The sequence below is a fragment of the Mustela putorius genome, unplaced genomic scaffold (assembly GCF_011764305.1).
Source record: "Mustela putorius furo isolate JIRA1106 unplaced genomic scaffold, ASM1176430v1.1 tig00003846_pilon_pilon_pilon, whole genome shotgun sequence".
Lineage (NCBI taxonomy): Eukaryota > Metazoa > Chordata > Mammalia > Carnivora > Mustelidae > Mustela > Mustela putorius.
Window position 1 is genome coordinate 22,821,297 of NW_025421999.1, and position 13,231 is coordinate 22,834,527.

At 34.0% G+C, this 13,231-nt stretch overlaps 1 protein-coding gene across 5 annotated transcripts in view; it reads right to left on the minus strand.

Annotated features, from left to right (window-relative positions):
• Positions 1-13,231, minus strand: part of PREX2 (phosphatidylinositol-3,4,5-trisphosphate dependent Rac exchange factor 2) — a 347,111-nt gene that overhangs the window by 207,748 nt on the left and 126,132 nt on the right. For all 5 annotated transcript variants that reach the window (XM_045063234.1, XM_045063231.1, XM_045063230.1 and 2 more), the window contains 4 exons: positions 9,955-10,058; positions 9,184-9,233; positions 6,483-6,558; positions 3,383-3,455 (listed from right to left, as the gene is read on the minus strand). In XM_045063234.1, the coding sequence (XP_044919169.1) occupies positions 3,383-3,455; positions 6,483-6,558; positions 9,184-9,233; positions 9,955-10,058 (303 nt within the window). The remainder of the gene's footprint in view (positions 1-3,382; positions 3,456-6,482; positions 6,559-9,183; positions 9,234-9,954; positions 10,059-13,231) is intronic.

A 13,231-nucleotide genomic window follows, 5' to 3' on the forward strand; every position in this document is an offset into this window, starting at 1 on the left:
GCAGTTGTGATAATGGACATCCCTGCCGTATTCCTGACCTTAGCGGAAAAGCTTTGAGTTTTTCTCCATTGAGAATGATATTTGCCGTGGGTTTTTCATAGATGGCTTTGATAATACTGAGGTATGTGCCCTCTATCCCTACACTTTGAAGAGTTTTGATCAGGAAGGGATGCTGTACTTTGTCAAATGCTTTTTCAGCATCTATGGAGAGTATCATATGGTTCTTGTTCTTTCTTTTATTGATGTGTTGTATCACATTGACTGATTTGCGGATGTTGAACCAACCTTGCAGCCCTGGAATAAATCCCACTTGGTCGTGGTGAATAATCCTTTTAATGTACTGTTGAATCCTATTGGCTAGTATTTTGTTGAGTATTTTTGCATCTGTGTTCATCAAGGATATTGGTCTATAGCTCTCTTTTTTGGTGGGATCCTTGTCTGGTTTTGGGATCAAGGTGATGCTGGCCTCATAAAATGAGTTTGGAAGTTTTCCTTCCATTTCTATTTTTTGGAACAGTTTCAGGAGAATAGGAATTAGTTCTTCTTTAAATGTTTGGTAGAATTCCCCCGGGAAGCCGTCTGGCCCTGGGCTTTGTTTGTTTGGAGATTTTTAATGACTGTTTCAAACTCCTTACTGGTTATGGGTCTGTTCAGGCTTTCTATTTCTTCCTGGTTCAGTTGTGGTAGTTTATATGTTTCTAGAAATGCATCCATTTCTTCCAGATTGTCAAATTAATTGCCGTATTTTTTCAATGTTGACTTTTTTGTACTCACCCAAATTTAATAAAAGATTATACTGAGTCAAAAAATGTATGTAATCCAAAACATAGAAGCCTACATTGTTTTGAATTTGTAGTAAACATTTGAAGTGTGTTTTTAATATCCTGAACAATGATGGGAAAATTCAAATGGGTAAGTGTTGCTCTTATGTGTGTGAGCAATTCCCATGGTGGCTACTTGTGTTCTAACACTTCAAACCAGAAATATATCATCTGGGTGAAATGTGATTTTAGTTTCCACTAATTCTTTGGGTTGGTTTTTTTTTAAAAAAACATTATTCTCAAATAATCTTATTTCAATAAAGGTCATTTTCCCCTTTTATCTGAATATTAATATTTTTGCCCAAAGTCCCAAAGATTAACCTTTTTAAAAATAAAGCTAAATACTGATAGAATTTATATTCAGTGAGATCCTGACAACAGTCAAAATATTTTAAAAGAGAAATATTCTCTTATTCCTATTTATGTATGCTTGGTAGGTTGAAGCATACTTGTTGGAACAGGGTAATTCACTGAGCAGGGTAGCCAAAGGGAAGATGCTTGTCCCATGGCACTGTACGAGGTCTGGCTTTATGACGAGACAGACCTCCAGGTGTGGGGTTGATTCTGGGTGTGACTTTGGGAAAGTTACTTAAACTCTTTGAACTGTAGTTTCCTCATCAGAAAATGGGGGCAATAAAATCTTCTTCATAACATACAGAACTAAAAGTGAGGTAATAAATGTGATTAATTTGGCATATAGAAACTAATACAAAACTATTTTATTTCATTATTTTTACAGAGTTCCAAATAATAACTGTTGACCGGATGATACATGTATTGATGATCTTTGCAAGGAAGACCTGCCAGCAACTTGGGTTAACAAATGAAACTATCAAGCACAAATTAAAAAGTAAAGTGTTACAGCTGACAATAGAAATGAGAATATATTTGAGATCAAGTTAGGTCTTACCTACAAGACCCAAGCACTTCCCCCAAACTTGTATGGTGTTTTGCTATTGCTATTTTCCTCCAAAAAATAGTCTGCTTGACCAGAGTGAGAAAGGACATCAATATGGCCAGGGAGGGGCCAAATTGGATGTGCTTAGACTTTTTCTGACTTACACTTTTGTAGTGAAAACTTTTGTTGTTAACTCAATATTTTTAACTCAATACTTAATTTTTTGTTATTTTATTTATTTATTTATTTATTCATATTTTTGAGAGAGAGAGAGAGCATGTGCATATGACTACAAGCATAAGAGGGGCAGACAGAGAGAAAGACTCTCAAGCAGGCTCCACATTGAGCAAGAGCCTAATGTAGGTTTGATTTCATGATCCTGAGATCATGACTTGAAACAAAATCAAGAGTTGGCTGCTTAAATGACTAAGCCTTCCAGGCACCCCAAATCAGTATTTTAACATAAATATTTAGATAAAATGACTACTTGTTGATACTTTAAAAAGAAAAAAAAACACCAACAAAATATTTGAAGGTTTTCAGCCTGATATTGTAGTTTTAATTGCTTATAATAATATTGTTTCTCCCATTCAATAGTTTATTCATCAGGGACTGATATTTCTCTATCACATCTCACACAGTGCTCTAGAGATAGTGGGATGTAATGGAATCTCAAATGAATGTATGCTAACTAAAGATGCTCTCAACACAACTGAAGGTTTTGATTTTGTTTTTGTTTTTGAATGTTTTGCCTTCTTCAGAGAACGGTGATAGATAACATTGGGGCACCTGAGTGGCTCAGCCGTTTGAGCAATTGACTCTTGGTTTCAGCTTAGGTCATTCTCAGGGTTTTGGGATTGAGCCCAGGCTGGGTCAACCCTCATAAGGGAGTTTGCTCTAGATTCTCTCTCTCCCTCTCTCTTTGACTCTCCCCCATTCTCTCTCTTTATAAAATATACAAATATTTTTTTTTAAGTAATAACCTTCTAAAAGTAATTGACAAATAGGTAGAAGTGTTATCAATATGTGTTTATAAGCATATATATGTAAACAGTGAAAAATATGAGTTTGTGGAATCTATAAGATGCTATGAATAGAGAGGGAAGACTAAGTCTCATTATTTTTAAAATTTAGGTGAAATGAAGTTCATCAAACAAGAAAGAAAATCTTTAATTAGTAGCCAAAATGAAACATTTTTTCCAGAGATTTATAATTTTATCTCTGGTGAAATTTTAAAATCATTTTTCTATTTTCTAAAAAGAACAATGATTATCCAACCATAATATGCTCTCACTTAATCATTTTAACATATACTGGCATTCAAAAAACCATAAGTGTGATCGAAAGTAATTTCAAAGGGTTTTTTTTCAAAGCTACTTAAAAAAAAAAAAAAAGTCTAGTTCAAGTTTTTGCTCCTCTGGAGTCAGTCTAGAAAAAGAAAATAGAAGTTATGGCAAGTGGTAGATAACAGCAATGACATAGGAATGGCACCAGTGGTGAAATAAAATGCAGATATGATCTGGTCTGGGCACATGGCAAGACCCATACAGTTTTATTGATTCATCTCTAAATGAATTCACTAAAACAATGAGATAGTCCCAGTGCCCTAACAAAAACAAAACAGAAAAATACATCTGTAAGCTTCAGGATTAAAAATACCTACCATGGTGCATGAATCCATTGTCACAGAGTCCGACACCAAATATCATTGCCTCTTCTCTGGTGCGACAATCCCCCTGTTAACCACAAAAACATGGCACAACTTTATAGGCAACTGAAGGCTTTGTTGTGTCTTCACTGCATTTGACATTCCCAGCACCACACTGACAGAAACATTCTTTTATTAGGGCACACACTGCTTTCATAAGCTCATGATGTACCTAATTGCTATAAAACATTCAATTAAAACATCTTTTTTTGACATTAAGGGAAAAAACAAAGATCTATTTCTTGAGTAAAACCATACTGTATTAAACATGAAAATTTATAAATAACTAAAATTTATTGCTACCACAAGTGATCCCTTTCTCTTATTTTTTCAATCTTGTATCCCAATTGTGCAGCAAGAAAATATCCTATGTATTGAAAACACACTAAAGTTAATGAAAAATCATTATGCATAATCTCTACTATCACATTCCTTCTACCAATGGTCTTGCTCTTTAAGGACCCCTAAAGAGACTCAATACAGGGTGATTTATAAGACTCTAAAAGTAAATTGTTCAGCTGAGCCTGTAAATACAAGCTTCTCTTTCACTCTTGCAGAAAAAATAATCATATCATATAACTGAAGCAAATATGAAAGCCCAATGCAACCTTCTGTTAGGTTTTTATCCAGGAAACTTCTATTTTATTCATCTAAGGACTCATATAAAGGAACAAGCATATGTACATAGGTGTGTTTAAACTTAGAGTTGTAGATTTAATGGTTTAGAAGTACTTTCTCATTTTAATTCTTCCTAGTCAGGTTGTTCCCCTGAACTCTGGACTCTGTGCTTATTTTTGTCCTTGCTTTCACTCAAAATCGATTATTCATACCTACAATGCATGTTTTACATGTTTTATCCACCCACTTGTTTTAAAGTATCTGTTGTTAGTCCTAGCAAGTTATTCTAATGTCCCTGTGCTGTTTTCTCTGTTTGATCATAATTCTAGTAAGAAGTAGACAGTTGTGAAAAAAAAAATCTGTCAAGATGAAGGGACTTGTCCAATTTTGCATAACTATTTATCAGAAGAACCATCATGAGATGGTAGGTTACCTGAGTCCCGTTCCATCACCCTAATTTCTACAAGATATAATTTCTAAGACCTTGTTGTAACAGACCACTAAGAAAATCTGAAGAAAAAAATAACTGCAACATGGTTCAGTTTTTATTCTGTTTTTCTGATGCTCATATTTGAAAAGTAAAACAATGCCAAAAAAGGGAAAAAAAAAAAAAAAAGGTGCTCACTGCTTTCCTGAGTCAGGACTTTAAATATTTATTAGGCACCAACTTTCACTTCAAAAAACCTTTCTTCAGTTTTCCCACATGGTCAATATATAGTATAAGAGAGTGTGAATTCAGTAAGATTTTAATTGCTATGTGAAATGCCAACTCTGATATTAAGTGCAGAACCAATTCCAATGACACATATTTGACCATAATGTTATAAAAGTCTGACTCAAGTAAACCCATTGCATGTATGAATTAGTTTTTGGTTTTGTTTTTAAGATTTATTTATTTATTTATCTGACAGACAGAGATCACAAGCAGGCAGAGAGGCAGGCAGAGAGAGGAGGGGAAGCAGGCTCCCTGCTGAGCAGAGAGCCCAATGTGGGGCTTGGGGATCATGACCTGAGCCGAAGGCAGAGGCTTTAACCCACTGAGCCACCCAGGCGTCCCTGAATTAGTTTTTATCTAAAAATAATTGCTTGGTTTAATCTAAAATCCTAACTTCTAAATAGAATACATTTAAGTGCTATAAATACAAAAGCAGGCAGTCTTGGATAGTCTAGAAATTAAAATTAAATAATAAAAATCTCAAAATTTATGTGCACAGATGAGTTGAATATGAATTAAACATATATTGAATTGCTTCAAATATCAATATTTGAAGCAAAGAACATTCTAGGATTATCAAATGTAGGCCACTTTATTTAATTACAAAAAAGTAAAAACTGTTTATGAAATTGACTCAAATACCTAAGCATAACAACATTTCAACCAAGCAATATCCCCTAACAAAACAGTAAGTTCTGTCAAAGTGTTTTGTAACCAGTGTTAAACACTGTTTATATATTAGGTGACCTAGAATGATAAAACATTTAAATTTATATTTGAATTCTAGTATATTGGGGGTAAATGCCCTAATTTGCAAATAACGTTTTCTCAGTACCTGCTGTCAGCTCCCACGTTCTGAGAAACAGAGCAACAATAACAATAAATTTCATACTTTCCTATTTAAAATGTATGTAGATAAATAGTAAAGCTTATATTGTCAAAGCACAATTACTATCTAACAGAAAGACATAGGGAGATTAGAATAACTTGCTAGGACTAATAAACAGATATCTTTAAACAAATTATGAACAAAACATGCCAGAAATTTCAGTGTCTGTGAGTATGTATTCTTCAGTGATATATTCAAATTACACTTAGGGTTTGTTTGTGGTTTTTTTCGTTTTCTTTTCTTTTCTTTTCTTTTTTAAGTTGGCACCATGCCCAGCACAGAAGCCCATGTGGGTCTTGAACTCATGACCCTGAGATTGAGATGTGAGGAGAGATCAAGAGTCAGACGCTTAACTGACTGAGCCACCCAGGTGCCCCTACACTTAGTTTTTCACTGGATCTCAGTTGATATTTTTTTTTAAAGATTTTAATTATTTACTTGTTAGAGAGTACAAGTAGTCAGAGAGGCAGGCAGAGAGAGAGGAGGAAGCAGGCTCCCCGCTGAGCATAGAGCCCGACATGGGCTCGATCCCAGGACCCTGAGATCATGACCTGAGCCAAAGGCAGATGCCCCAACCCACTGAGCCACCCAGGTGCCCCTCAGCTGATATTTTAAAAATAGGAACATCTTGCTCTTAAAAGACCATATAGCATAAAAATTAAGTTTGAATACCATAAAGTCAGATTCAAATCCTAACTCTGTATTACCTTATGAACTTAGTCAAGCTATTTCCCTGTGTCTCCTCTGCACATGGTGACCAAAGAAGGTACCTAAATCACCTCAAAGCTTAAAGCAGCAGCAAATGTAACTCAGCAAGTTCTTTTTCTATTTACCTGTGCAATTAACCAGTCTATCAGCTTGTTGGCCATGACTACAGACTTGTAGGTTCGTAGATGGTAATCTTTATCTCTATAAGGAAAAAGAAACCAAAACCGGTGAGAGGATAAGTAAGAGCAGGAAAATGTTTCATCTAATATCGGTGTGCAACAGAAAAGTCTACTAAATAGAATCTGAATCTATTATCCACATTATGTGCAAATAAGAGAGGTTTACAAGATATATATAACACAAGAAAATTCCTTCATCAGCTTATATTGGAAGAGAGCCACAATGATACCAAAACAGGATAGTTCACCTTTGACATGTTCGTATACACAAATAAATTATTGCTTCTATATTATCTGACAATGATTTAGCTAGAAATACAGTATCTCATTATAAAAGAATAATAAAAATAGAATTTCTTCCCTTAAAATCAAGAAAGAGCCTAAAAAACAAAAACAAAAACCAACAACAAAAACAACTCCTCAAAATGTGGAGAATAAAGCAACCCCTTTTATTCCTGAATTCTCCAGGAAGGCTGGATTAGCACTGGAGGATTATTTGTTTGGCTCAGCTGCAGTGGCATACAGCAGGTCCATCCTAAGATAAACATGCTGAGAACGCTGTCATTCATCTTGTCTGATCAGAGCATGGACAAGTGACACCTCATCCCCAGGGAACCAAAGGAACCAGCTGACTCTACATTAGCCTCTCCTTTCAGTAGACTTCCCAGATCTGGGAAATCATTCAAAGTTAAGTTAGATACCAACAAGTGTTCCTGATCAGAATGGGGCCCCCAGGGCAGAAATCTATAATTCATTCATTTTGCAGGCCTACATCAAAGAGAAAATAACAGTCTTTTCAAAATGTCAAAAGACCGGAACTGCAAGCAACTTGAAGTGATAAATAATTACTAGCTCTGCTCACAGTTCTTTAGCCCCTGTCAGCAACTGACAATTAATACTGACATTTTTATCCACCTTCATAAAAAAAAGTCCCTGAAAAATAGTTGGTATTACTAAAAGAGATTTTAGTAATAAATACACCAGGTTAGCCAGTAATCAATAGCAGATTCTTTTTTTATTGATTTTTAAAAATTAATTAATTAACTATTAATTAATTATCTTGGTTTCCATAAGCACCAATAAGAAGGAAAAGGATAGTCAGTATATTATAAAACACACGAGGGTTAGTGAATTCTTCACCCAAGTAATTTTTCATTTTGTAAGCTGAGTTCACACATATTAAAAGCATGACTATCATACATTCCATCTGTTTTATGTTTTTTTCCCATAAATTTTTCCTTAACAACTCATAAACAATTGTCATTTCTAGCCAAGAATAATCCCTTCTTATCAGCTCTTATGGAATGTAATGTTCTTGATAAGAAATCCCATATGGCTAAAATATATTTTCAGAGCACATTTTCTCACATACGAAATCTACATATACACAGGTAACATGAAAACTGTAACCATGATTGTTTTTATGAGTTTAGCAGAAAAAACAGATTTAAATACCAACTTACTACTGAGTGAAGTAACCATCTTTTAGTGTTAGATTATCCAAAATATTTTCAGGGAGGCTATGCTAGAAATCTAGTAGGGAATCTATAAATATAGCTTCATTTGCACTTCTTTTTACTTTAGGAAGTCTGTTTGTGAAAGCGGACAGGGCAATTTCAGGAATGATGGGTAAATTTTCTTTCTTCCTCCAGGATCTGCACTGTGTTCTCTATAAAACATTAGTGAGCATTCCAATACACTTAAACAGCCACTTTGGGATTTTTTTTCCCCCCTAAGTTCTGAGTTTCCTTGAAATTGGAAACCGGAATGAAAAGTAGAAACACAGCACATCAAACATTTGGATTCTATAGCCATGAATGAAAAAAAGGTTTTTATTCCTTTTGGAAACAGTACATCCATTTTTTTTTTTTGTCCTGAATATTAAGTTTCAGTCAATAAACTCTGAATGATAGCTGGCCATCTGAAATTAGTGTAACATCATACTACATTCTATCAGTGTATATCAGTATAAATTTTATAAAAATACATTACTTCAATTAGTTATCATAACACAAAACTCAGTTTTCTGCTGTCTTTCCAGAGAGGTAAACTGAAAATTAATTATGATTCCACTTCAAAAAAAAGGGCATATCTTTTCAAAAGGAAAAATTGGTAGAGAATACAATTATACTGTTTTACTTATTAACTCCAAAGTAATTCTGAATTTTCAAGTATAAAATCTTTCCTTTGGATAAAAGAGTATTACACATATTATAAAAATACATATCCAAGAATTGATTACACAATTTACTGAGAAAGGAAATCATACAGTAATCAGAGTAGTATTTATAGTAAATAATATTTTCAAATTCTCTCCCAGTGAACTATTATTTACTAAATATTAACTAAATGTGGATTATTTCATTATCAACTCTATAATTTAGTTGAATTAATGACTAATAATTTTAGAAATCAAAATAAAAAAGTGGGAAAATGCATAATTAGAGTCTCAGAAAATTTAGAAATATTTTCAGGTTAATTATTACTTAAAATAATCTTTAAAAGTAAAATTTCCACTTATAGAATAAGTGAAATAATAAAATAAAATAATAAAATAAACCAAGAGGTTCCAGCTGAATAATAAGTACCTAATATGCAATACAAATATTGCCATGTAAGTTGCCCAGAACTTAGAAACCAGACTCACCTTATCACTGGAGTAAACAGACTATGAAGACGGCAATATAATCTCACTCCCTATTATAAAATAAAGATATGTCAAAAACAAGGAGGATCATTCAAAGTTCAGACCAATGAAATTTTGAGACAAATCCACTGTCAACATTCTGGAATCATTATATAATCTCTACCAATTTAAAAGTTATTCAACTACTGCATTACATTAGAAAAACTTAAATAATAACTTAAATAACTAAATAAATAAATAAATAACTTAAATAATTAAAAACAGGATTAAATTGTACTATGAATTTGTCATATACATATGACATATACATATATAAAGAGTTAAAATTATTTTTCTTAAAATGTAGAATTCCAAACTATTAGCAGAAAATAAATCTATGCAGCAACACTTCATACTATGTGTTCATTTTATGTCAGTATAAATCTCATCAAGTGTGCAAAGAAAACTGATGTTACATACATTTTATATATCTTTTTTTAAAATGTATTCACGTATAATGGCCACTTGTTGCCACATGTGACATACTTTTCAGTGCATATAATCTGAGGATGCAATTTCATTAGTTCCATTGAGAGCTACACAAGAGAATGAAAAAAATGATCTAACCCTAGAATTCTTTAAATAGCAAGAAAAGACTGAGAGGCTTGCTTATGAATGCCATTTTCTATACTAGAATTTTTTTTTAAGTCTCTCAACAGCAGCATTTCGTCTTGGTGCAGTACGACAACATGAATTCTGCTATTGATAAAAGGTTCTGGGAGAGGCTGTTACCTTCGAAATCACGTCCTGCATTTCATTTCTTGGATAAAATGTTCCATCATCATAGCGGAATCTATATAACATCTGCTCTGGCTTGAATTGATGTTTATCAGTAACTAAGAACACAGAAACAATATGCTAAAATATCAACAATCTAAAAGTTGGCAAACAAAAGCAAATAAATTTATAAAATACATATTCCCAAATGCTAAAACTACATGTTATATATATATATACACATACATATATATACATACATAAACATAAAAAACTTTTGCTTCCCTAACACAGTAATACTAATTCAGTATTCTGATAGGATTCATGTTAGGATTTTGTTATATAATACTTTTATGATTTCCATATAATGATTAAAGAAATAAGTTGAGATTGTAATATTGGGTTAGCATAGTACAAGGGTATGTACAGTGTATTATTTTATTTATATAAATACATAAAGTTGTGTTTTCTATTTCTTCACAGTGCCACAAAGTTGAGCAAAACGTGTCCTTCAAAGAGCAGATAATCTAACTAATGAGTTATAATTTAATTCTCAGTCCTAGAAGTGAATTTTAGTATTTATCTGTTTTATCCCACTGAAATCAGGCCAAGACCACCCATACACCAATCTTGACCATTTATTCTGTGTTTACATCTCTGGAGTAGACTATATAATATCAATATGCAACTTATTCCAAAATTTCAACAGTTTTCTGAAACTGAGAAATGCCTTTCTCACATGTCACTTAATATTTTTTGCCCTTAGTAGAAATGAGAATGGTCATCCTTTGCTTTCGTCCTTGAGACAAGAGTTTCATATTCATAAAGACTCCTATTTAAATTCCTCTCATTTTCTCTTGATTTCCAGGAAAAGTATGTTACAGACACTTTTAACCAAAAAATGATGTTTGTGGAGGGGAAAAAAACTCACAAATTAAACCGTTAAGAGTTTATATTTAAATATTTTCTTTAGAGGAAATGCAACATTCGCAGAAGAGATAATTTGTTGCAATGGGCTCTGTTTTCATGATTAACTAGAAGACTTTGACCTTTACTTTTTATTTAAAATGTTGAAGGGGGAGAAAAAGTTGTCAGAATTAATTTTCATGATCTCCATTTGATGAGGGGTGTCCAGGAGGCTCAGTACATTGAGCGTCTACCTTCGGCTCAAGTCATGGATACATGATCCTGGGAAGGAGCCCCAAATGGGGCTCCCTGCTCAGTGGGGAGGCTGCTTCTCCTGACGCCCTTCCCCCTGCTCGTGCTCTCTCACTCTCTCACTCGTGTGCTCTTTCTCTCTCATAAATAGACAAAATCTTAAAAAAAAAAAAAAAAAAAACCTACATTTGTTGAATCCAGAAGAAAGCCAAAAGACTTATCACACATACACACACAGATTTGAAGTTTCAGCTATTTTACCCCAACCTACTCAAACCACGTGCATGGCTTGCAGCCATCAGATCGACACAGGATGGCTGCCAAAGAAAGATAGAAAACACAGCCTTTTGCCATCTCCTTTTTTCCAGATCAAGCCAAAAAGAAAAAAAACACGTGTGAAGGAAAAATAACATGGCAAGAAATATTTTGCAATCCTATGGCATGTTTCGAGACCAGTTACTTATTTCTTCTCTACAATCTACCTATTCTAATTTTTATCCCCTAGGAGTCATTGAAATAAATGATTGTCTTGATATTTCAAAATTCAAGGAAACATTGGCCCCAAATGTCTCTTGCCACAATAAAATGATTGGTGGTTTAAAATCCCTATTCAAATGTCGCGGCCAGCATGAATCGACCAGGGTAACCGTGGGGGATAAGAGGATGATGAAAACAAGTTAAGAGACAAAGAGATGGGGGCAGGAGGGACACTGAAGATGATGTCCCTCAGTGCCAAATTTATTCCACGTCTTACAAGCATTTATAAGGCAAACCAGAATAGAATTTATAAGGCATTACATCAGTACCTAGTCAGATGACTGCAAGTTCCTATAACAAGTTTACATTAAGTACAAGCAAACCTCATGAGCCCAGGTAGTTTCGGCTAAATCCATTAGCAAGACAATCAACCAGGGAGTGGGTTATGGGAGGTACAGAACAACAAGGATTAACTAAGAACTCAGGACTCTGGCCACATTGTTCCCTACTGCAGGGAGAGTGTGTGGGAAGTCACATAGGCGAGTGCACGACACATAGCACAGACCCTTTCTCAGTGCACTCAACTTTCCCGTCCTTAACCTTGTCAAGGTGTCCAGACTTTGAAGGAGACACAAGTCAGGGCCTGGTTTGGTCCTCGACTCCAGCCGTGCCGTGGCCTCCAACATTTAAATTGGAGTGCTTAGTTATAGGGCAAACTCTTACAAGACTTTGATAATTCATCTTGGGTTAATCTGGAGCTCTTAGCTATTGCCTTGAAAAAAATGGTGAATAGCTCTGCACTCAAATGCACTGCCGCAACTTCCTGAATGTGAAAAATAGGTTTATTAACTCTTGAGAGTACAGGTCATGTAAGAAAGGTTGCTTAACGCTGTCTTCTAAACAACTATGCAATATTGAGATATTACTAGGGATACAGCTGGCTTTCTACATGGTGGGGTAGGATTGCTGACCTATAGTATTCACCAATTTCTATGGTATTAAATATTCCCACACCAGCCAATTTCAAGCTACCAAAATAAAATCACTGAACACCGAGTTAGACAAGCAGTGATACATTAACACTAAGGACCTGGAGAACAATAAAATATAGTAAAATAATTAGAAAGTAATGAGTTTTAATAATATATGAACTTTGCTTATAGTATAATTTATGTACTATCTCTTCATATAATTTTTTAATAATAGCTGTGTCTTACAACTAGCTTGCAAATTTATAAGAAATTTAATTACCAGCTCTCTCAAGTTTGTATAAGCCAACTTCAGCACACTACTGGATATAATAAATGAGGTCTCTGAATTGCATAAGCCTTTATAATGTAAATAGTAGACCCAGACAAGAAAATGTATCAGCATATCATACCGAAAACATATGCTGTTTCAACCCAGTAATTCCTGGTATAGCAAGGCTTTGCTTTTATGAAGTTCTCAGCAATATTTGCAATGTGAATAGTGGCAGCAGTAACAGTCAACTCTTCAAGTTTTCTCTCTTTTATTAAAACAGATGGTTCATCCAACTTTATTTTAGGAACTCTATTTTCACTAAATGCAACTGAAGCCACATACCAATAACACTAGCATGTTTGGCTCATATTTCTACATTCAAATAAAATTATTAATGTGAAATTGCATAATATGT